Source organism: Prionailurus bengalensis, chromosome A2, assembly GCF_016509475.1.
Source record: "Prionailurus bengalensis isolate Pbe53 chromosome A2, Fcat_Pben_1.1_paternal_pri, whole genome shotgun sequence".
Lineage (NCBI taxonomy): Eukaryota > Metazoa > Chordata > Mammalia > Carnivora > Felidae > Prionailurus > Prionailurus bengalensis.
In genome coordinates, this window is record NC_057348.1 from 62,048,819 (window position 1) to 62,073,496 (window position 24,678).

The 24,678-nt window shown below is 52.0% G+C and overlaps 1 protein-coding gene across 1 annotated transcript in view; it reads right to left on the reverse strand.

The window, feature by feature from the left end:
* Positions 1–12,767: 12,767 nt before the first annotated feature.
* PKD1L1 (polycystin 1 like 1, transient receptor potential channel interacting) overlaps positions 12,768–24,678 on the reverse strand; it is a 115,331-nt gene continuing 103,420 nt past the window's right edge. The window contains 9 exon segments of the mRNA XM_043588424.1: positions 12,768–12,823; positions 12,826–12,919; positions 16,146–16,355; positions 18,405–18,539; positions 20,035–20,175; positions 20,449–20,553; positions 21,283–21,517; positions 22,483–22,655; positions 23,572–23,655. Coding sequence (XP_043444359.1) covers positions 12,774–12,823; positions 12,826–12,919; positions 16,146–16,355; positions 18,405–18,539; positions 20,035–20,175; positions 20,449–20,553; positions 21,283–21,517; positions 22,483–22,655; positions 23,572–23,655 — 1,227 coding nt within the window. The 3' untranslated portion in view covers positions 12,768–12,773.

Genomic DNA, 24,678 nt, shown 5'->3' on the forward strand with positions numbered 1-24,678 from the left:
CTGTACAGTCAAGATACTGAACGTTTCACCCCCTGGGTCCCTCCTGCTGCCCTATTCCTGCTGCACTGTGTGCCCCCTGCTCGTCCGGATCTGCTGTGGTCCATCCCTATGATGTTGCCATTTAAAGCATGTTTGAACAGAAGCACAGAATATGTAACCTTTGAGCATGGCTCTTGCACTGGGTATAATTCTCTGGAGACTCACTCAGGTTGCTGCATGCATGGATAACGGTCCTCTTCATTGCTGCATAGTATTCCACAGCAGGCAATGCCCCTGCAGTTTAGCTAGTCAGTCAGTGAATAGATACCGGGAGGTTTCCCATAGGGCTATTTAAAACAAAGCTGCTGGGAACGTGCATGCACAGGGTTTTGGGTGAATGCCAGTCTCCATTTTTCTGTATCATTTTGGTACCATTTCCAGATTGTAAGTTTTCGTGTATCATTTTATAAGACATTGCTTGTTTCACAGAGGGGCTGTGCCACTTACATGCCCACCAGCGATGGATGAGAGGCCAGGTCTCTGCATCCACGGCCCCATTAAGTGTCACTACTTGGATCTGAGCCTTTCTTATGGGTGCGGAGTGACACCTCACTGTGGTCTCGCTCTGCATCCTGCTGGTGGCCACTGACACTCACATCTTCTCCTGAGTTCCTGAACATTCCCTTCCGTGCGATGTCTGTTCCTGGTTTGGTCCATTTTCTAATGGGGTTATTTGTAATTTACTGTTGTGTTCTGAGAATTCTTTATATATTCAAATACTAGTCCTTTGTTGAACGTGCAGTTTGCAGGCATTCATCCTCTTCACAGGGTTGCTCATGGAACAAAGCTTTTCATTTTGCTCTTACAGATCAGGCTGATTTGCTTCTTTGCTTTTTCTCTTTTCAAAAATGTTACAGTTTCGTATTTTCCATTTAAGACCCATTTCAAGTTAATTTTTGTCTAAGGTGTGAGTGACTTCAAGCACTATTTCTCTCTCTTTTTTTCTTGCTTCTGGATGTCCAATCATACCAGCACCACTGCTGAAAAGGCTGTTCTCCCCCCACTGAATTATTTTGCACTTCTGTCAAAAGTTGGTTGGGTCTGTTTGCGTGGCTCTATTTCTGGGTTCTCTGCTCTATTTCCATGGTCTGTGTGTCTGTCCCTCTGCCCCCCACACCATTCTGACTACCCCCTACTGTCATGGCCATCACTGTCCGCTGACCCAGCATCCAAGAAATCAGCCACCTGCGAGGATTATGAATTTCATCATCCGCAGCTTTCGGGAAGGAAAAGTGCTCACCGTCTGCAGGGCACTGGGCATGCTGAGGTCGCTCCAAGGTCAGCTCACATTCCTGAAATTTGATGATCACTTTTCCTTGCCTGGCCTGACAACAGGGCCAGGAAGACAGTCACAAGGAAATGTAGTAAGTTAGGAAGGAGTCCCTGGCCAGCACAGGTCTCTGGAAATTGATTCAGCTCGGCTTACTGCAGAGAAAGCTTTCCTAAGGCCTCTACCTTTCTGAGGCCAAAGCCTGTGTTTTAGTGCTTTTTAGCCAGTTCTGTTACACAGACAATCCACAGTAGCGGGAGCCATCAGGGTGACGGTGGTCAGCCCTACAACAGGGCTCCCAATCCCAGAGATTTCCACAGCTTCCTTCCACATTTACTTTATTTTTTTAAGTTTATTTATTTATTTTGAGAGAGAGGGAGAGAGTGCAAATGGGAGAGGGGCAGAGGGAGAGAGAGAATCCCAAGCAGGCTCCGTGCTCAGCATGGAGCCTGACATGGGACTTGAACCCACAACCCTGGGATCATGACCTCAGCCCAAATCAAGAGTTAGACACTCAATGGACCGAGCCACCCAGGCGCCCTCTACATTTACCTTAATTCTGAATGTCCAATAAATTTCCACACGGGGGCAGCGAGTGGTGACGTTCTTGGGTCAGGCACGCTCACGGCGCTTGCTGTAATTAAGACGCTTCCTCTTCCATCCGAGAAAGACCCAGGGGATGCCAGCCAGGGAGGCTCTAGACCCTGCTCTTCCTCTCCCCTTGGTCCCACTGCAAACTACCTGCTTTGTCCCTGGATGTCACAATGCGGGAAGAGCTCCTCAGGACACGTCACGAGTGGTAAGAACCCCTGTGAACTTCCACACTAGAATCTACCACGGTGGACCCTCATTTCCAAGCTGATGGGGAACAGGCTGAGTCCTTACTCATGGTGAGGAGCACAGACACCCATGTGTCTGTGGTGGTGTTTTTTTTTCCAATGTTTATTTATTTTTGAGAGAGAGAGAGAGACTGAGCATGAGCAGGGGAGGGGCAGAGAGAGAGGGAGATACAGAATTCAAAGCAGCTCTGGGCTCTGAGCTGTCAGCACAGAGCCCGACGTGGGGCTCGAACTCATGGACCGCGAGATCATGACCTGAGCTGAAGTTGGACGCTCAACCGACTGAGCCACCCAGGCGCCCCAGTACACCCAAGTGGTGTTAAGGAGAGGCCCACTCGTGCTCCTATTTTAAAGAATTCATTTTTGCTTATTGCCTGATTTTCTTCAGAGCCAAAGAACTCAGATGATTCATTTATTCTATGGTTTTTATGATCATCAACATGTCCCAATATGTAAACACCTGTCCTGTGAGGTCTCCCCACAGGAGAATCTATGCTGAGGAAAAAAGAGGAAGTTTGTGAAGTTTTTGAGGATTTGGTTTTTCTTTCGTCACATCAGCAGGATTAAATTTCGCAAAAAGTTGGAATTAAAATGATATAACCCTTGTCTTTGAATATCTACAGTTGCTTAAAGGTCTTCGTGATGGATCCCCCACCAAAAGGTGGGGTGCCAATTCCAGTGCCCGCAAATGTGACCTCCCTCTGAAGATGATCGCATTAGATGACGTCATGACGGGGGGAGCCTGGGTGCCTCAGTTGGGTAAGCGTCTGACTCTTGATCTCAGCTCAGGTCATGATCTCGCAGTTCGTGGGTTCGAGCTTGGCATTGGGCTCTGTGCTGACAGCATGGGGCCTGCTTGGCATTCTCCCTCCCTCCCTCTCTCTCAAAAGTAAATAAATAAACCTAAAAAGAAAAAGACGAGGTCACGAGGGTGGGGCCTGACCCAAGGTGACTGTGTCCTTATAAAACAGGGAATTTGGACCCAGTGACACCCCCATCTCAGATTCCAGGACTCCCACGCTATTACATGATACACTTGTGTTTCTGGGACTTTGCTGCAGCCACCCTGGCAAACAGGTGCAGTATTTTACTTATTATTTTGGGAAATAACTGTAGTTTGAAAGACTCCAAGCTAACACAGAAACTTCTCGAGAAGGAAGGCGGCTGATGGTGAAGTTTAGTCTTGAGGAATTCAACCTTCTTGGCTCCCACTATGAGATCGTTTGGTTCAAGTAAATAAATGATGTTTTCATAGCAACACAGAAGTCCTGGTTTATATCCAAGTGTCTCCGGTGCTGCTCTAGCACACATCTAAATAAAAAAAAAAGGATTAACAATAATATTTCAGCTTTGCTGGAGCTCTGTCTGCCAGGAAGGAATGAATCAACCCCAACAACAACGGTCTGTCCTGTGAAGTTATCGTGGGCAGACTTCATATAATCCCGAAAGCAGAAGAAATTTATCTCTGAAGTCTGTTTGTCTGAATATTTCTGTCTGGTTCTTTCCACTTCTAATATATTACACATTTGTAAATCACTTCTGAATAGTTCTCCTAAACTTAATTAGCTTTTCTTGTGATGCCAATGGAAGGGAAAAATGCCAAGACAGGCGTGGAGAAGAGTTTAGAAAAAACAAAGCTAATCGCACCCGTAACTGGGACTCCAGCATTTGGTCATCTTGCCATTGAGTGATTCAACAGAGCCTTTTTGTTTATTTTTTATTTTTTTAAGTACTCTCTCTGCCCAGCATGGGGCTTGAACACAGGACCCCGAAATCCAGAGTCCCACGCTCCACCAACTGAGCTGGCCAGGTGCCCCAAAGCTGTTCATTTGGGAATCATCTCGAATGTCACAAAGAGGAACAAGAACAGTTCACTTGAGCACCCCTACACCTTTACTCAGAATCACGTGTTAACATTCTGCCCTATTTATTTTCCCTGTTTCTAGTAGTTTCCTTTTGCCAATAACTGATTACTCTGTATTTGCCAAGCACCGGGCCCTATAGGAAGCCCTGAGGTGAGACACCGCTCACGGGCAGACCAGCAGGGATGATGGGTCCCATCAGCCAAATCCAGGAGCAATCTCGTCCTCATGTATCGAGTGAATCTTGGGAATTACGGGGAAGTACGTTCTTCCTGGGAAACCTCATTTTATTGCTTTATTTTAAAGATTTTATTATTTTTTAAAGTCACCTCTGCACCCAGGGCGGGGCCAGAACTCAGGACCCCGAGATCAGCAGCTGTGTGCTCCACCGTGCAAGCCAGCCCGGCGCCCCGACGCCTCACTGTAATCCAGTGTCTGCGTCATCGATGGCTGCTCGCGGCTTCCGGTGAAGAGACATGTCGTGTGCCAGATCCAGGTAGGACAAAAGTCGCTCAGAACTTTGCCCCGAATTCTGAGATTTGTATTTTCCAGGTTCCAGGAAGACTGCCTGCTCGGTGGACCCCCGTCCCCAGGCCCTGAACTGTGCCCCGCACAGCACTGCCTGCCAGGCGAATGAAAACCCGGCTGAGTGACTGTGTAGCAAGCCCGGGCACAACACGGCACGTGTGGGCGCAGCAGGTCCTTCTCTGAGAGGCCCCTGGAGAGCCTCCTTCACAGGACAGGACACAAGATGTCAGGAGGACAGGTCGCCGTTCAACGCCCACCCAGCCCGCGGTTAAAGCCCAATCCCACCCCGCAGGTGTGTGACTACCCATACATCCCGTGTGTTCAGGCCGAGCGGTATTTCCTTAAACTCTTCATCACGTGTTTTCTTCTCGAGGATTTGAGTTTTGCATGTTCGGATATCTGGGATCGTGAGTCAGGAGGGCAGTGTTTATAGAACCCAACTGTCATCACAGAAAGTCCTGGATGTGAGGGGGAAGCTCAGGCCATTTCCTGGACAGGTGTCTGTGACACTTGTAGGTCACCCATGTTAAAGAGAGTCAAGCCTTCTACATACCTTTTAGGATGGCCCACAGACTGGCAAAGTTCGGGGAAGACGTGGGAAGGAGGTCCACCCTTTCCATGGCTCCCTGTGTCCTGACGACCGTCCCTGACTCACGCGGCGCATACACAAACCTCTCTGAAAGCAGAGGCCGTGGGGGATCGGGCACCAGCCCCCATCGTACACCCACATCCACGGTCACCAGTACCCGGATGTGGGAAGCGAGCTCAGATTTTCCACAGCTACACCAACTGCCCAATTCCCCTCCTGGCAGGTGGGTGCTAATGAATTACACTTCTTTCCTTCTTTTACAAAGGACCAAGTGGAAACCAATTTGACAATAAATTTCATATATTAAAAAAAAATAAAAAAAAAATAAGAAAATAAAAAGGACCCAAACCGCTCAGGCAGACTATAACCTGCGGTCAGGACGTTCCTGACCTTCTAGATGCTCCTGCCTTGCTCAGCCATATTCAGAAAAGTGAGTCAAGAGGAAAATACATAGGAAAAACCGTTCTGGCATCTCTAAATTGCATCGAAGTCTCGGTGGCCCGGCCACTCCTGCAAAGCAGCGTGTCCCAGGGGGGTGGGGTGATGAGGCCTGTGCATCAGGAAGCATTTGGGGCAGAGGCGTCCTGCTCCATAAGAAGCACCCGCTGGTGTGCCGCTGTCCTCCGGGCCCAACGGACACAGTTGGCGAGAGGGAGCCCTGTGACACTGTACGGTCGCCCAGGGGGTGAGGAGGACGGCGGCAGAGGCGGGCAGCCCCACGGCAGTTCACGGCACTGAGTCACCGCGAGAAGACAAAGGACAGTGTGATATGCAGGTGGCTTTGGTAGTTCCAGGCATCCAATCCTTCCAGTTTATAAAGATACGAATCTTAATTATTAATGGCTGAGATGAAAACCAGCTGGTCCGAGGTTAGGAAATTCAAGCGGGTTGTTTCCTCAGATCACATCATACAAAAGAGGGTCTGTCCCGTGCCGTCCGGCCTGCTCGGCCGGTTCCAGTGCCGAGCACATTCCTGGTTCCGTCCTGCTCCAGGCCAGCTGGTCACAGCGCAGAAACGTGAGAGCCACAGGCACTCTGCGCCTCTGTTGGCATTCGAGTGCGATTGTTCTTGAACCTTGGGGAGTTGGTGTGAGTGACCACGGGCTGTGCCCGTATGAGGACTCACAACAGGCTGTGCTGTGTGCACGGAAGACTAGCGACCACGTCCTAAGTGCAGCTGTGAGCTATTAAATATATACACAAGGTAAGTGCCTCCAGGGATGGGAGGAGATAAATCCCTTAAAAGTGATCCTAGGAGACTTCAGAACTGACAACCTCCCCTTGTCCTTGCCTCGGTGGGAATGTTTGGGACGTTGTACCATCACACAAAGAACCGGCTCTTGACTCAACATACAGTCTTACTTCTTTGATTATATCAGTTAGGAGTGTATTTTAAAAATTAGGAATGGGGAAGCCTAGATGGCTCAGTCGGTTAAGCCTCCAACTCTTGGTTTCAGCTCAGGTCATGGTCTCATGGTTTGTGAAATCGAGCCCTACGTCGGGCTCTGTGCTCGCAGCACAGAGCCTGCTGGGGATTCTCTCTCTTCCCTCTCCACCCCTCCCACACCTGTTTGTTTGCATGCTATCTCTCAGTCAAAAACAAATAAGTAAACTTAAAAATAAAAATAAAAATTAGGAATGGATGTTGAATTTCATCAACTGTAGTCATGGAGAAAATCAAATGGTAGTGTCTGCCATTTCTTCGTGAAGTCACTAATCTGGTTTCTGATATTTAGACCTTTCTTCTCCTGGTTTAAAACTCCCATATGATCACGGCATTTTCTTTTCATCCGATGCTGGATTCTGTTCGCCAGTGTTTTCTGTTTCTCGTTTGGTCGTTGATGCCACGTTCTTTGTAAACATCTCTTATGTCGCTCTGATTGGCATATACATGTCAGCTCCAGGTGTGCGGCACGGGGATCAGATATTTGCACGTGTTGCAAGATGGTCGCCACGAAGTCTAGTTAATATCTGTCACCACACGTTATTGCAAAATGTGTCTTCCTTGCAGAGAGAAGTTTTCAGGTTTACTCTCCGTAGCAACCAGACATAAACACGGTGTTGTAACCGGGGTTGCCTTCACATCCTCAGGACTCCTTCCTCTTAAAATGGAACTTCGTACCTTTTGACACCTGCACCCATTTTGCCCCCACCCCCTGCTCTGGCAACCACTGATCTGTTCTCTGTGCCCATGAGGTTGGGTTTTTGTTCTTGTTTTGTTTTCAGATTCCACATGTAAGTGAGATCATACAGGATTTGTCTTTCTCTGACTTACTTCACTCAGTGTCTTGCCCCAAATGTGGCAAAAATGGCAAGACTGCATTCCGGTTTTCTTTAAGTAATCGCCTCACATGGGATTCGAACTTATACCCCGAGATCAAGAGTCACATGCTCTACTGACAGAGCCAGCCAGGTGCCTGGCAAGATTGCGTTCTTAACCCAGATCATAACCTCCAAACACAACGATCTTCTTCTGAGAGAACACTAATTCCCAAAGCCCTGTTTTAGGATTTCTAGATACCTGCTTCCAGGGAATCAGGATCAGCATACACTGGGCATCATGCTGGAACGCAGCCTCACTGCCCTGTCCACTGGGACACCACCAGCTGCAGGAGGGAGGGGCAGGAGTGTGCTCTCTCCACCGTTTTTTCACACCGCACAGGATGCTAAGCCCACTCAGTGTAGACGTGAGTTGAATATTTACTTATCCATCTTACAAAACTGATCTCAAGTCAGACTTTAATGTGCTTCATGTATTTTGGAAATAAACTTGATTTATCTGCTTTTCGATTTCCTCAATGATAAAGAAGTTAGATGTAACTCAAATCAACTTTTTTTAAAATTTATTTTATTTATTTTTTTTAACGTTTATTTATTTTTGAGACAGAGAGAGACAAAGCATGAACGGGGGAGGGTCAGAGAGAGGGAGACACAGAATCCGAAACAGGCTCCAGGCTCTGAGCTGTCAGCACAGAGCCTGATGTGGGGTTCGAACTCACGGACCGCGAGATCATGACCTGGGCCGAAGTCGGCCGCTTAACCAACTGAGCCACCCCGGCGCCCCTCAAAGCAACTTTTTAATAGAATTGTTCTATCCAATTCTCTGGCATTCCAGGGTGTGAAGTGCAAACCCAGCAGCGGTCACACACAACATCTCAATCTCTTGGCCCCTTTCTCCCCCATGACAAACCACGAGGGGCTCTGTGGACTCTGGCTTCGCCCCAGCTACTCAGACACCCACATATCCTCAAGGGGAGTCAAAGAAGAGCCACCACCCCTGGAGGCCCACCTCCCCCTCCCCCACCGCTCCTGGAGGCCCCCCTCCCCGCCCCCCGCCAGTGGCACACAGAGCCCGCAAACTTCCCGCCCTCCTTCTGTAGGAGACAGGGTTCCACGTTTTTGGGCAATACGTGCCTGTGGCTCCCGGAAGCCTTGGTTCCATCAGTAGGGTTCACTGCTACAGGGTTTTATTGGTTTAGATTTTTTGGTATCAACATCAGTAAGACTGGCATGTGGTTGTTTTGTCTTTGTAAGTTAGACACTTGTGCCCAGTTTTGGTATCAGTGCATTACTTTGCTCTATAGAAGCACATCTGGAAGCTTTCTCTGTCTCTGCGATCTGGAACAGTTCAGAGAACATCCTGAACTTAAGTGTTTTTTAAGTCTGGTGAGATTTCTACCATCTGGGCCAAGGTGCCTTTGGAAGAACTGTTTCCCTCGCTGCTTAAGGTTTCTGCGTGACTCGAGTTTGGTGCAGGAGTACCGAGGGCCATTCTCGGGCTCCAAGTGTTTCAGAATTCACTTTATTTCCATAAAGTAATTTTCATTTTCTCAGTTTTATTTTGTACATTTAATGTACTTTCTTCCATTGCATTTCGCTGTATGTTAGCTAATAAGGTATCTACTTGTTTTTAAAAAAAATTTTTTTTAACGTTTATTCATTTTTGAGACAGAGAGAGACAGAGCATGAACAGGGGAGGGGCAGAGAGAGAGGGAGACACAGAATCTGAAATGGGCTCCAGGCTCTGAGCTGTCAGCACAGAGCCTGACGCGGGGCTCGAACTCACGGACCGCGAGATCACGACCTGAGCCGACGTCAGACGCTTAACCAACTGAGCCACCCAGGCGCCCCTCTACTTAATTGTTAAGTGGAGATTCATCTTGGGTCATTTTTTGCTGCTGATTTAATTAAATTGCATTTTCATCTTTACAGATTTCTTCTTCTTGCGTGTCTTGGTTTGTGCAGGCACGTGCGTGTGTGTGCGTGGATGTGTGTGCGCCTGTGCGCGTGCACGTTTCCCTGACGATTTCACTTGAAGACATACTTTCATTTGCTGCTGCTCAGTAGCATCGGCCCTATTTTCCCCTGAGCACTGATTTAGCAGTACACGTTGTCCTTCGTTTTCTCTCTAAAGTCTAGAAATAATAACGTTAACCTTACGGTATAAGTGAATACAAATGCATAAAGTTGTATTTCTTCTGAACTCTGGACTGAACGTCCCGTTATCTTATGTAACGAAGACAGTAAGTGGCATCTGTCCTTTCTTAATAGATTGTTTTTCTTCTAAGTTCCCCACACAACTTATTTCCTATTCTGTAAAAATTATGCTTTTCCTACCATTTGCCTAATTTTCCACTGACATGCACATTTAAACAGGTTTTTTCTTTTAGGGGAGCCTGGGGTGGCTCAGTCGGTTAAGCATCTGACCTCGGTTCAGGTCTGTGAGTTCGAGCCCCACGTCGGGCTCTGTGCTGACAGCTCGGAGCCCGGAGCCTGCTTCGGATACTGTGTCTCCCTCTCTCTCTGCCCCTCCCCCGCTTGTGTGCGTGCTCTCTCTCAAAAACAAATAACAAAACATTAAAAAAATAAAAGAATAAAAAATAAAAGTATCTCATTTTGCTGAGTGTTCTCAAATTTGCCACCTGTATCCTTCAGTCTGTCTTGTGAATTCATTTTTCTTTTGCTCGGCCTGTGTTTCCGGCCATCTGCTCCTTTTCTTTCCTCAACTCTGTCAATTTCTCCTTTGTGTTTTTTTTTTAATGCAGAAATTCACTTTTCTATCTTATTTTTGTTTATTTTTGAGAGAGAGAGAGAGAGAGAGAGAGAGAGCGCACGCAACCTTCCATCGTGGCTTTGCACTCTTATTTCAGAGAAGTAAAACTTTTCGGTGCATTCAGGCCTGTGCGTGGAGTACACTTGCCTACGGCCTGACGGGTCCGTGATGATCCTCTCCTGGCCTGGTCTCTGTCTCCTTCATTACCATCATCTTTAACAGCTGCTCTCTCAGCAGCCTGTCGCACGGTCCCATGGTTGATCTGAGTTTATCATGAGCACACCCTTCTGCGTGAGGGGGTCCACCTCACTGCGGCCAGGGAGCACGCCCACACCACTGGGCTGTGTGACCGTGTGTCTGGGCTGCACGGCCTCTCTCTGGACCTCAGGGAGCCCCCTGAGAACATGCCTCATGCTCCCCTGCCTTTTCACTGCGTCCAACCCGTGTGTGTGAATCTGGGTGGCTCTGGGCCCATGGGCCGCCAACAGCCCCTCCACTGGCCGCCACATCAACAGACGGCTTCTGAAACAGGAGGCTGTCGTTCAGCCCATGAGGGCTGAGGTTCCAGGGGATTTCTGTAGCTCTTTTCTTCCAGACCAGGGGCCTTTGGCTGACCCCCACGTGTGCTATTGAGGTTGAAGAATGTGTGCTCTTGGGAGTGGCCAGGTCCTCTCTCCCTTTGGTCTAATTTTCACTGTATTGGCAGTCATTTTGGGGGATTCTTGGTCACGTTCTGCGTGACCTGGGGTCTGCGGGCATGGAATTTCCATTTCTGTTTCTCACTATCTTTGCTGATTACGGCTGTAATCAGGGGTGAGGGAGTACAGAGGTATTTCTGCTATTATTTTACGCTGGAAGTCCTTTGCTACACTTTTCATTATTAAGTGGTTCTTCAGTTTTGGCCAGAGCACACCTTCCCGCCAGCTTACCCACCCTTAGGGAATATTTATGCAAATGGAATTCATGATTTGGAACAGCAACCAGTTTGTACCTCCCTTAGAACTTAAAAAAAAAACAAAACATTTTTGCTATAAAGGAAAGAGATAAAAATAATTCCTCATTTGCTTACCCCAGTGGCTTGTTAGGCAGAAATGCTCCCCAAGGGACCACCTTCTGCCCTGGCCTCTGTCTCATCACAGGATTGCTGCTCTGGAAGAGGAAGTCGCAGGCTGTCAGACAAGCCATTAATCTTCAACAGAAGTTCCTCTAGCAGATCTGAGACTTCATCCAGGTAGTAATGCTGAAGCAAAGAAAATCACATTAGTGAGTGCCTTCGAGAACCAGATTTTTTTCTTTTTCTCTCATTTTCTTTTCTTTTTTTTTTTTTTTTTTTAATTTTTTTTTTTCAATCTCATTCTCTCATTTTCTGAAGCGTTTACTGGTATTGACTTTAGATGGACTGTGCTTTGTTAGAAAGCTCACTGGAGGGGCACCCGGGTGGCTCAGTTGGTTAAGCATCCCACTCTTGGTTTTGGCTCAGGTCATGATCTCACGGTTTGTGAGTTTGAGCCCCGCACTGGTCTCTGTGCTGACAGCGTGGAGCCTGCTTGGGATTCTCTTTCTCCCCATCTTTCTCTCTCTCTCCAAATAGAAGAGATAAACTTTAAAAAAAAAAAAAAAAAACAACATAGAAAGCTCACTGGACCCTGGAGTCAGAGACCTGGGTGCTGGGCCCAAATCCTCACATCTCAGTCCCTGATTCACCGTGTCATGTACAGGCGTGCCTCGGTCCCTGATTCACTGTGTCACATACAGGCAAGTGTTAGGGTTCAGAATGTCTACGTGAGGACTCCTACATGGACTTAAAGGCAATAAGGAATGGTAAACACGTGACACAGAACGAAGCCCTATAAAAACGCACGCTATCACGACTGCACGAACCATGCTGAGGGATGACTGTCAGTCATGAAACAGCTGGGCACTCGGCGTGCAAACACTGGCTCTGATGTGCCTGCCTCCGTGTCAGGGTGACTAGGCTCAAACACTGTGCCTGAGTCCCCACGTTCTGGTAGAGGTTTGGGTCTGGTGGCAGAAACCGAAATCAAATGACGACTCTACAGGGACAGGGTGGTGTGTGTTTGTTGGTCGAAGCGGGAATCATAAACTCCCATCTTTTATTTATTTATTTATTTATGTTTTAAATCTTTATTTATTTTTGAGAGAGTGAGAGAGAGACAGAGTATGAACAGGGGAGGGGCAGAGAGAGAGGGAGACACAGAATTGGAAACAGGCTCCAGACTCTGAGCTGTCAGCACAGAGCCCGACGCAGGGCTGGAACCCACAAACTGTGAGATCATGACCCGAGCCGAAGTCGGACGCTCAACTGACTGAGCCACCCAGGCGCCCACAAACTCCACCTTTCTAACCCAACAGGGTCATCCAAACATAATGAGTTTGTGGAAGAGAACGTGCTTGGTAATCCCCTCAAGGCCTTAGAATTTCAACCAAAAATGTCCTGCCTTTGCAAAGATAGTTGGCACAGAATCGCCACCATGGTTAATGACCAAAAGCCAAGTTCTGCGAGGAAGCCTCCTCTGAATGTGCCACTGTGCCCCCTAACCCAGGCCCCACAGTCACCTGACTTTCGACCGTCTCAGCCTCTTCCCGCTGTGGCCGCTCCAGTCCCAGCAAGGCCAGGCACTGTCCCCACATGCACGCAGTCATGTCTTCTAGACTCACAAGGGATTTGCTTTGGAAAGATTTTCTTTTTCGAACAAGAGTCATGAGGGAACCTCTCAGCTGGGGAGGAGGACAAAAAAGATAGACAAATTGCATGTTACCAAACCCACCATGACTTTGTTAACCTGACAGACTACGAAGTGGAGATCGCATGTCAGGATGCTGTCCTGTGAGCTTTTAGTAAGACACCAATTGCTTAGCAAAACAGGAAAACACCTCTCGTGCCTTAAGCTCACTCAGAACACACGATGGATTCAGCCTTGAGGACAAATCTTACCATAAAGGATGTTTCCGTATCTAATAGCTGAGGACAAACACTGTTAACGTGACGTGCACTTTCCACACGTAAAATCGGGTTGGGGTCCTCAGCAGCCCTGCCGGCCATGCGTGTGCCCCACCGTGGGCTTGTGCCTGTGCCCGGGAGACAGGAAGAGGCGCCCTTGTGGTCTCCGCACACTGGCCCCAGTTTGTTTCTTTCTTTACTGCAGGCTGAGACTTGTTAGCTCAAAAAGCCCGTGGGCACCAAACTCAAAGTTTTGCACATTTGACTGTTTTAAAAATAGTCCAAACAAGCAAACTTTTGAGCCATGTAGGGCCTGCTTTGCATACCCTACAGAAAGTCACCGGACAGTTGTTGCCCCTGGTAAGACAGGGTGCTGCCCCTGGTGAGACCCCACAGTGCCCCCGCCCTCCGGAGCTCTGACTCAGACTTCCCTCGTGCCACTGGGTCACAGGGACACACAGAAGACCACCTCCCACTCTCCCTGCATCCACTGCCCTTCTCCCTTTCTTGAGGTGGCCCCGAGACACAGCCTCTGGACGGTCTTGTGCTGTGCGACCTGTCAAGATGTGGCCAGGTACCGCTTGTGTGTGTTGCTGTCTCTCGTGGTCATATCTTTTTCCTTGCTCGGTCCTAAATCCCTCGAACCCCTGGCAACGTGTCAGAGCCCTGCAGGGAGGCCCAGTGCCCGAGGAGAGGACACCATCCGTTCAGAGAGCAGGTGTGGGTCCGAGGCTTCCTCCTCTACCAGCCAAACGAGCCTGTCTCTGCAGAGACCCCCTGGGCACCACTGCCTTCCTATTCTTCATGATAAAGTCCAAGTGCCTTATCATCTTAGCATGACACTCAGAGCCCTCCTCGCTCCAAGCATCGTTCCCCAAATCACAGCTGCTTAACTCTGAACTCCAGCCTTCAGACCCTGCTCCCAGGCGTCTCCGTGAGCTGGTCCCTCTCATCCAACAAAGCCCAACTCCACTATCCCTTCTGCTGTGTGAGGACTTCCTGGTCCCCTCGGGAAAACAAATGGGACTCTATTTTGCTTGTTCTTTGAGGAAGCTTCTAGGTAGGCTTTAGAACTGCATAGTTGTGCGAGATCCACGTGCTGAAAACTACAAGATGTCAAAGATGTAAATAAACAGACAGACAGACAGGATTCTTGGCTTGAAAAACTTCCTATCGTGAAGATGTCAATTCTCTCCAAATCTGATTTATACATCCTTAGAAATCTCAAAATCCCAGCATGCCGTTTTGTGGATACCAACGAGCAGATTCTATAAATTATATGGAAAGGCAAAAGAACAAGAACAGCCTGAACTGAAAAAGAACAAATCTGGAGGACTCATCTGTGCCACGTTAAGACTTACATAGAGTTCTAGTACTCAAGACAGTGTGGGATTGGCAAAAGAAGGGGTCAGCGGAATAGGAAAGACGACCCAAAACCAGAATCACGGAAACAGTGAAGTGATTGGTGGCAAAGATACACAGGCAGTTCAACGAGCTTTTTAAAGATGGTGCCGGGGCAACTGGATGTCCCAAACGTGAAAGAACAGTAACTCTGATCCACCCCTCGAAACTTATACTAATATTAATTCAGAATGGACCTAAATCTAAAACCTATTAACTACAAAACTTCTAAAAGAAACATAGGAGAGAATACGTGTGACGGTGGCGTTGCCATTGGTTTTAGATAGGACACCAGTGGAATCTATAAAAGAAGAAACTGGTAAATTGGCCTTTACAAATACTAACAACTTTCCTGCAAAACAACACCATTAAAAGAATTAAAAGAACAAGCCACAGAATGGGAAAAATAGTTACAAATCACACATCCAATAAAGGAAATGTATCAAAATTTAAAAATTGCTACCATTCTTTGTTTATACTCGTGTCATCCTCTATGGACTGTGGACAATGTCCTCTTCACCACTGCCTAAACAGAATGGGTATTCTTTAAGTAATTGTGGAATGAGTGCACGAATGAACAAATGAGTAGATGAATGGATGGATAGATGGAGAGGTGGGTGATGATTCGATGGCTGGCTGGCTGGCTGGCTGGTTGGCTACATGGATAGGCGGATGGATAGGTGGGTGGATAGATAGGTGGATAGGTGGGTGGGTGGGTGGATGGATGGTTGGCTGGCTGGCTACGTGGATAGGTGGATGGATGGAGAGGTGGGGGGATGGCTGGATGAGTAGATGGGTTGTGTGGGTGGATGAATAAGTGGATGGATGGATAGGTGGATGGACAGGTGGACATATGAATAGACGGATGGGTTAATGGATAGACGGATGAATAGGTAGATGGATGAATGGATAGGTGGATAGATGGAGGGAGGAATGGAGGGAAAAGGGAGGGAGGAAATGCAGGAGGGAGGGATCTGTGGATGAATGGGTGGATGCGTGCATGGATGGAGGGCGGGACGGGTTAATGGGTGGACGGGCAGAGGGAAGACTAGATGGATGGATGAGCCGTGACCAGGAAGCTAGAAACACTGAAAGAAAAAAAGGACTCAGGTCTGAGTATTGTCAAGGTGGGGGTTTAAGTTGGTGTGTGCATGCGTGTGTGTGTGTGTGTGTGTGTGTGTGTGTGTGTGTGACATGACTAGATTGGCAAGTGGCAGATCAGTAGGAAGGTGGGAAACGGATCCCCATTCCAAACTCAGCCCGAGGTTAGAGAACCTGTCCGGTGAAGGCTGGCTAATGGAGTGAAACCTTTGTAAGATGGGAAGTTTGAAATAACAAGGCAAGAGTTAGCAGCCACCACGAGAGGAGGAAAGAGGGCGCAGCTCAGCGCTTGGAGGGCTGGGGGTCTCCCTGGAGGAGGCAGCACGCTGCAATGCTCGGTCTTGCTGGACCTGTTCAGGGTGCAGGAGTGTCCAGCCTCTGCCCCTTGTAGGGCAGACGGGCCTCAGGGAGCCATGGCCACGTGGAGATGTGCACACGGACAAGGAGAGTTTCACGCCTACGGCAGACCCTGACTTCAAAGTCTGGGGCAGGTGCACGTACCATTCCCAACCACACAGTGCTCGTTACTATAAAGAAAGCCCCGCAGCACCAAGCCGGGGCCCACGGGTCAGACTTGGAAAGACCGGGGAACGTGTCTCTTTGGTGTCTTCCTGGAAAACGGAACGGCAGGCCTCGGGAGACATCCGTGAAGGTGCCAGGCGGTGCTGCGTGCAGGTGGGAGTGGGCTGCTAGCATCAGGACGCCCGCCAGCTGCGGGGAGAAAACCCGCCATCACTCACCTGATTTGGCCCTGGTTCAGCGGAGCCCAAGACCCGCCTGGGGGCTTCTGAGGGCTTCCAAACAACAGCACGCTTGGGGAAGCAGCTTCTTGGGAGTTGATCTTGTCATCCCTAGTGCCCGGTTCTGTCTGCTGAACCTTCTCTGGGGCCCTGCCCCTCCCCTCCTCCTCCCTCACCCCTCCTCCTTCGCTCTCCCCTCCCCTCCTCCTCCCTCCCCCCTTCCCCTCCTCTCTCCCTGCTCCTCCTGCACCTCTCCCCTCCCCTCCCCCTTCTCTTCTCTTCCCCTCCCCTCTCCCCGCCTTGTCTCCCCTCCCTTCCCCTTTCTCTCCCTCCCTCACTTGCCCCTCTCCTCCTTCCCCTTCCCCTCCCCACTTCTTCTCCCCTCCCTTCTCCTTCCCTAACCCCTCCCCCTTCTCTCCCCCTCCCTTCCTCCTCATTCCCCCTCCTTTACCCTTCCCTCCTTCCCTCACATCTCTCCTCTCTTCCTCCTCCCTCCCTACCTAGCCCTTCTCCTCCCTCCCCCCCTCCCCTCTCCTCTCCCTCCCCTCTCCTCCCTCCCTTCCCCTCTTCCCTCCCTTCCCCTCCCCCTCCCCCAGTGCCCACCAGCTCCACCCCCTCCTCTATCTCAAGTGCCCAGGTACCATCTCTCCTTTCTTCCTCCCTGCACCCCACCCTAGCTGTTGGCAGCCATGCTTCACGTCTCCAGCACCTGGCAAGGAATCAGTAAAATAAACCACTTAAGAAGCAAAGGGAGTTACATTTAACTCAGGTCAAGTTTTGTGGTCTGGTTGTTGTGCCACATGGGAGACTTGATCTAGGAACCTCGGGTGGTACCACTGGTCCAGTGTGCACGTGTGTGCACGTGAGCGTGTGCATGTGTGTGCACATGTGTGCAGGTCTACCCTACCTGCATGATGGACCGCCAGCCCGTCGTCACGGGTCCACATGGGCCCCAGCCCAGCCCCCCCCCCACCCGCTGGCCCCATTTCCCGTGCTCCTAGCCCCGGCCCTGCACCCGAGGCCTCCCTACGAAGACGCTGGCCCTCCCCTCGCTGCTGTTTACTCTGAGTGGAATCACAGCCGCCAGTGGGCCGCCATGTGGGCCGAGCAAGAGTGGTTCCCCCGCACACCTGTCCCTGCGCATCCCATAATTTCTGAACGGTTGGGGCTCTGCCACTTAGTTTGGACAATGTACTCATGATATTCTGTGTTCTTCTGAGCAAAAAAGCATTTTTTTGAGTTGCGAAGTGGTATAACAACGACCAGTTTAGTAGTCAGAAGAGTTCCACGTACGCACAATCTCCAAGCCCAGGGTAAATGGCCAGGCACATGCCTGCCATGCACTCCTGGAGGCGGAGCTTGGGTACGGGCCCACGGTTGTGACAGCAGGCTCTGAAGAGGTGCAGTTGGGCTTGAAGCCAGGTCTCGACTCTGGGGTCAGCTGTTCCTGCCTTGGTTTGCTGGGCCTGTCCTGCCGAGCACGAAGCCAGCAGCGTTTGGGGATCTGTGCTTGGTTCCCCATGTGCAAGTAGAGTCTGGCACCCTGACAGTCAGATCACCTGATCAGATCACCCGGCCTGGACCCTCCCTCGGGAGTAAGGGGAGTGGAGGCCTCCCTGTGAGGAAGAGCCGGGCTGCAGGCGGCCTGGCTGTGACAGTTCAGGGAGGGAACCGCCAGACAGCCCAGCCGCCGTCCTGGCATTTAGCAAACGCTCCGCGGGGGAGAACGGCTGCTTTGGCAGTAGTGATGGTAATAATGCGGCCGGAAGGCACGGAACAGAGCAAGCGTGGACTCGGTCAGGGCTCCTGTGCTCACGGCCACAACTCACCACGTAGCGACCGGCACCCGTGATGTTAAACCACGGGGTGATGTTGGAAGCCCGGGGCTCTAGGGGTGTCTCAGCTTGAGAGCTCGTCCCTCCCTGTCACCCCACCCAGAGAAGGTGCTAACAGAAGAGGACGCTGGCCGTGCTCACTTATCGCGGAGGGAACCTGACCCTGGCTCTGGGAGAAGCCTCACCCCTGCCGCGAAGACGCCAGCGAAAGAGCGGCGTGTCAGGAAGGAGCAGGACGCCACCGGCATCTGGACACCAACGAGGCAGATGCACTTCAGCGTCAGGACGAAGGACAGGGTCCCCTGCAGCCACGACACCCTCTGAGACAAAAGGACAGAGCGGGTCAGCACGTCACCCCAACTACCGGCTGTACCTGCCGGCTGTGCGCGAGGGGAACACCCAGCAGGCAGTCGCTGCATGTGATGACGTCCTGGTCCCAGGTGTTGGAGGGACAGCAAGCAAAGTCTGCAGAATGGACTAGGGCCAAGGACAAATCATAACACACGTTCGGAAAGACCAGGCCTGAGTTGGGACCCTGCTGGTTCTAGAAACACCAGGACAGCTTGTCGGGGCTTCAGTTCACTGAGCTGCACAACAGCAGCCACGGAGGAGGCAAAGGCCCTTCCCAAGGCCGACGGTTGGGGGGCAGCCGTGTGTTGAGTGTGGCCAGGCTGGCAAGCTGGGCCGGCTGACTTTAGCCCCGATGGAGAGTCCCGGGGCCCAGACTGTGAGGCTGTGACGAGGCGGGCACAGAGACAGTGGGGGTCAGTGCCTCCCTGCACTCAGCAAGGAAAAGGCCAGCATGGCAGCCACCATTACAGGAGGCGGAGCTTGGGAGACCAGCAAGCGAGTACAGACACGCAGCGAAAGGCAGACAGGAGCCCACCGTCCATCTCAGAGAAGCGGCCACCCTCCTCCCCGGAGCCTCCAGCATTGAGGACGGACACACGATAAACCAAGCCAGCACAACACAGCTGGTCAGCGCCATGAGGACAGGGCGACATTCAATGGACACGCGGAAGAGGGGTGAGGGCACTGCCTGCTCTGGGCCAGCATCTGTGTGTGCAGCTTGACCTCGGGGCCCCACCGTGCATGGCCCTGTGCCAGCCTAGAGGCTGGTCAGCATCTGGGGCACAGAAGAGCCCATTCTTCTAGGTCATTCCAGGAGGGCCCACCCTGGGGGTGTGAGGTCACTTGGGGCCCTGGCTGCCACCCATTGGGTGGAAAAGGGAGCTCCCAGAAGACCTGCAGGGTCAGGGGGGTGGCTGTGAGGCCGCAGGACAAGGAAGCCGAACATGAGAGCTCTACTTGCCTACGTCCACATCCACGACAGCTGTCTACACCACAGGCTGTGCTGGGCACCACCCCACCCCCCCAACCCCCGAGGACTCCTGCCTGGGCTCACCCACCTGGATGTGCACTTGGCCCTGCTCCTCTGATGGAGCCCAGGCTGGTGGGGGTCAGTCCCTGTGGCAGGACCAGGGCCCTCCTGCACCATGGGAGGGGCTGACTCCACCCACCTCCAGGGCGCCGTTAGGAGGAGAGGAAACAGACACGATGTGTCTCAGTCTCTCATGTAGAGTCACTGGAGCAGTCCGTGTTCTAGAGTCACGTTCCACACACACACATGCACCCCTGCAACATGTCCCCTAAGGACTCCAGGCCCTTCCCTGTCCCATTCACCCTTGTCCTAGGCTCAGAGGATTTTCATTCAATATGGAACAAATCCCTTGTCTAGAACCTTCTAGAACGTGGATGACCTCCTCCTTTGGGCAGCCTCACAGAGCATGTGAGGCCCTGGACGCCCTTCCATACCTGATTCCATGAAGTCACAAGACTGAGGTCTAGAAACTCGTGGAAAAGTCCCTTTTGGAAGTGGTCAGCCACCTCCCCAGTGAGAGTGACCAGGTGGCTGGAGGCTGCGTGGTAGGCGAGGCCGGCTCCAACCACGGTGAGCTGTAGGGTTGAAGAGGAAGGTGCCTCAGGGGGCTCCCAGGGAGGCCCCCCCCAATGGCACCCGCATGGCTAGGGGTGCAAAGTAACAGCAGGAGCAGTGAACGGATGCTGACCCCATGCTATTTGTCATCAACACGACAGAGGGGGACACGGCAAGACGCTTGGAATTAGCTAGAGCATAACCCGTTTCTTGCTAAAATTATCTTCCTTTTCAGGTAAGGACACTGGTTTTCTGGTACCGTTTTTCTCGAGGACAATGACAGGAGAACCTACCTCCAGCCAGCGCCCCGGGCTGTGCCAGTAGCTGCAGACGCCTGTCTCAGCCATGCCGGAGAGGTGCAGACACAGGCCGATCAGGTTGAGCACCAGGAAGACCAGCTGACAGAGGGACACACGAGACAAAGATACGACACACTGTGTTCCCAGGTCTGCGCTCCCAGCTGGCTCCCCGCCAGGCACCTGGGGCTGTTGGTACCCTTCCCGCAGGACCCCCCCCCCCCCCCCCGCCCCGCTGCCCCCTGCCGGGCATCAGTTAGGGACACAGGTGAGATTGTGGTGGGCCCCACGCGCAGGCAGACCCTGTGGTGCAAACAGTATGCAGCCACCCGGCAGGGTCCTCCCGGCCCGTCCTTGTACAGCTCCAGAGAACGACTTTCCACAATTTGTGAGATGTGTGTTATTATCAGCTCCTGGGCCAGGCAGAGCCTTGGAAGCTCCTGATGAACAATTTCTTGAAGTTCCTGCTTGCCTGTGTTTGTTCATTCGGAGCAGCAGCAGGGACAGGACGTGTAGTAAGGTCCGAACGAGATGTGTCCCAGGGCAGGTCAGCCGTGCTGAGCCCCCGTGGACCCTCCCAGGTAACACTTTTGAGCTGAAGAAGCCTCTTTCGGGACGCTCCTCCACCCCTCTGCGGAGCACTGATGCCAACGTGCATCTCAAAGCAGAGAGAGGGTGCCGACTGTCCCCTGCCGGGCCCTGTGTCACAGGGGGCGGCACCACGGGTCTGCGTGAACGTGGGGAGCAGGGACGCGGTGGGGAGCCTGGCGGGTGGGCTGCCCCAAGTGGAGCCCGGGACCCACAAGCAGGCACGGGTGCGGGCGGACCCACCTCAGGAAGCGTGAGGCGGTACCACCGGGACGAGTCGCTGTGGAAGATGGCCACCGACTCCACCAGCGGGGAGAGGGCCAGGCCCCCTGCAGGGAGCAGTTCAGTGCGCAGGGACACGCTGGACAAGAGTCGAGTCGGAGGGTTATAGAGAGTGAAGTGCACGGACACGGCTCTGGTGCTGCGGTCTATCCACCTGCTGGCCCTGAGGCCGCTCAGGGCCGCGTGGGCCGCCGCCCTGCAAAGTGGTGCACGTCGGGGCGAGCCAGGGCCGCCACCCCAGACCTTGCGCCCCTGGTCTCCGAGGCCACCCAGGATCCTGGGGCTGGACGGACGGGCTTCTGTGTGTCCCCCCTCTCCTTGCCCGGGACCCTGAGGCAGGGCCACTCCAGAGAAGGGAGGCCCTGCATCTGGCACAGGCACAGCTCGGGGAGAGGTGGCCACCTCTCATGGCAAGGCCTCTAAAACCTTCATTCCTCTTTTCCTACTGCAGACTCACTCTGGTGCCGGAAAGACGCCGCCTTTGGCCTGTCTGTGTTTGGTGACAATGCAGTAATTTCCCTCCTGTGCTGCTGGTATCACTCACAGGCACCTGTCACCGTGGCTGCCTGAGGCAGGGCCCTTGTCGCTGTCAGACAGCCCACCCCTGTGCAGGCCATGGGCTGTTACAGCTGCCAGGGAGGCCGGGCTGGGCCACCAGCTGTGGACGATGGCCAAGACTCGGGTGCCCACCTGCACAACGCAAGACCAAGGGGAGGCTGCCCTCCTTTGTGGAGCCCCATGAGGCCCCATGTGGCTGCGTGAGGCCCAGTGAGGCCCAGTGCAGCCCTGTGAAGACCAGTGTGGACCCATGAGGCCCAACGAGGCCCAGTGAGGCCCTGTGAGGCCCTGTGAAGACCACTGCGGCCCTGTGAGCATCCTGCTCAGCACAAAGCCATTGAGGACAAATGTTCATTAGGTTTCCTGAACTTCAACCTTCTGGCAAATTCTGGGGGAATGTTTGGCTTTTCCTTCTTGTGCTGAGACTGAAGCCCTACATTTGCCAGGCCTCCGGCCTGCCTCCAGCCTGGGGCCTCACTCCTGTCACTTCCCAGCGAGAAGAGCTGCCCCTGACCAGGGCGGGTCGCGCCCCTGGCATCTGGCCACTGCACAGAGTGATGGACGGGCAAGCGTGGACGGAGCTGATGTCTGGATCACACTGACCTTGTGCTGCCCAGGCTGAGCACCCAGTGCTCTCTCGCCCCGTAGTCCCCGGGGCCACTTGCAGCCACTCCCTGGATGGCCGGATCTGTCACAGAGCTGGTGTCGGTGGCTCCCACTTGGGGGCTACGTGTAGGAGGAGAGTCTTCAGTAAGCACTGAAGGTGGGCTGGGAAGCTGTAGGAGAAATAATCAGAAATAATCAGCTGTAGGAGGGATAATCAGATGCATGTTTCAAAGTCGGCCCTGTGGCCTGGGCTGTATACACCTGGCCACACATGGGCACATGCTACCCTGACACACGGCCCCCACTTCCTCAAAGCCCCGTCACCCCTGGGCTCCAGTGGAGCCCGAAGGATCCACTCTGCCACGTGAAGGCCGTGCACCTGTCTGGGCTTGGACGTCAGAAGAGCTCCGTTGTCGCGGGGAACTCGGGCGAGGTGCCCACCTTCGAGCACCCCCTCCCACTAGGAGACACGAGAATACCATTTTCAGTATTTTGGGGCTGTCCTGCTTTCGCCCAGCGTGCTGGGACGGGCAGAGGGCGCGGGAAAGGTTTGGCAAGAGAAGGAAGGGCAGGTGACGCCCACGGTTGTCCCAGACCCTGGCCGCTGACCGTTTCCAATCACAACCAGGCTCCCAGCGAGGCTTCTCATGGCCTGCGGCCTTCCTGCCCGAACGTCTGCCAGACTTTCCGAACTCGGAGTATTTTACAGAGAACAGACTGGTGGGTGCCAGAGGGGAGGTAGGGCAGGGGGACGGCTGAAGCAGGTGATGGGGGTTAAGGGTGCACTTGTGAGGAGCACCGGGTGACGCACAGAGTTGCTGTATCCAGTGCGTATTGTACACCCGAAACCAGTGCGACATGGCGTGTTAACTCCATGTTAAGTCCACGAATCCACACATAAATCCACACGTGCGCACACACAGATAAATCATACATGCACACACACACAAATACACGCATACATCAATCCATCAATCCATCCATACATACATAAATGGCAAATCTCAGGAGAAAACACACACGCACACTCTCACGTGCACTCACACACGCTCACGCAAAGAGGTGACAAGAAGGAGAGCACCCCACCTCGCACTCGCTGTCAGAGGAAGCTCTCAGCTGTTTAATGACCAAAGCGCCCATGAGGTAGCACTTCCCGCCAAGGGCTCCGGGCTGGAGGAAGAATAAAAATGGAGACGCCTGCTACTCCTGACACCATTATCACCCTGTATGGCGGCTAATTGGAATTTAAATAAAATTTTAAAAAATAAATAAAAAACAAACAAACGACAACCACAAAAAACATGGAGATGCCTGGACAGACGGCAAGCCTGGAATGCGTGGTGCACCACCTTCTGGAAGCCCCAGCGACAGGATTACCTGGCAGGATGGATTTAACCAACATTCTCTGGAAGACACAGCTGCCTCACGGTCTTTGCACCAAATCTAAATGGTCACTTTTTGTCTTTTTTTTTTTAAGTTTTTTAAAAAAATTTATTTATCGAGAGAGAGAGAGAGGAAGAGAGAGAGGGAGAGGGGAAGAGAGAGAGGGAGAGAGGGAGAAGAGAAGAGAGGGAGAACAGCAGGGAAGGGGCGGAGAGAGGGAGGGAGGGAATCCCAAGCAGGCTCTACACCATCAACACAGACCCCGATGTGGGACTTGAAGTCACAAATCCTGAGATCATGACCTGAACCGAGATCAAGAGTCAGACACTCAACCGACTGCGCCCCCCCAGCAGCTCCTGCTTTTTGCCTTTTTCTAAAGTGTCTCCGGCGTCATCCACGTGACAGCATAGAATACAATAAAAGTGGAATCAGAAACGCTGCCGACCCTTGAACAGCACACTTTACACTGCACGGATCCACTGACACGTGGGTTTCTTTAGATGAATACAAGACAGAACCGTCAATGTACTTTCTCTTCCTTAGGATTCTCTTAAGGAGATTTTCTTGTCTCCAGCTTACCGTCATTATAAGGACACAATATATAATACATCTAACATGCGGAATATGTGTTCATCGACTGTTTCTGCTATTGGTAAGGCACAAGGTCAACAGTGAGCTGCCAGTAGTTAAGTTTTGAGGGCATCGAAACTTACATGTGGAATTTCAACTGCGTGGGGGTCGGCACCTCTGACCTTGTGTTGTTCAAGGGTCACTTCTACGGTGTTTGAGAAATGAAGGACAGAATCATTT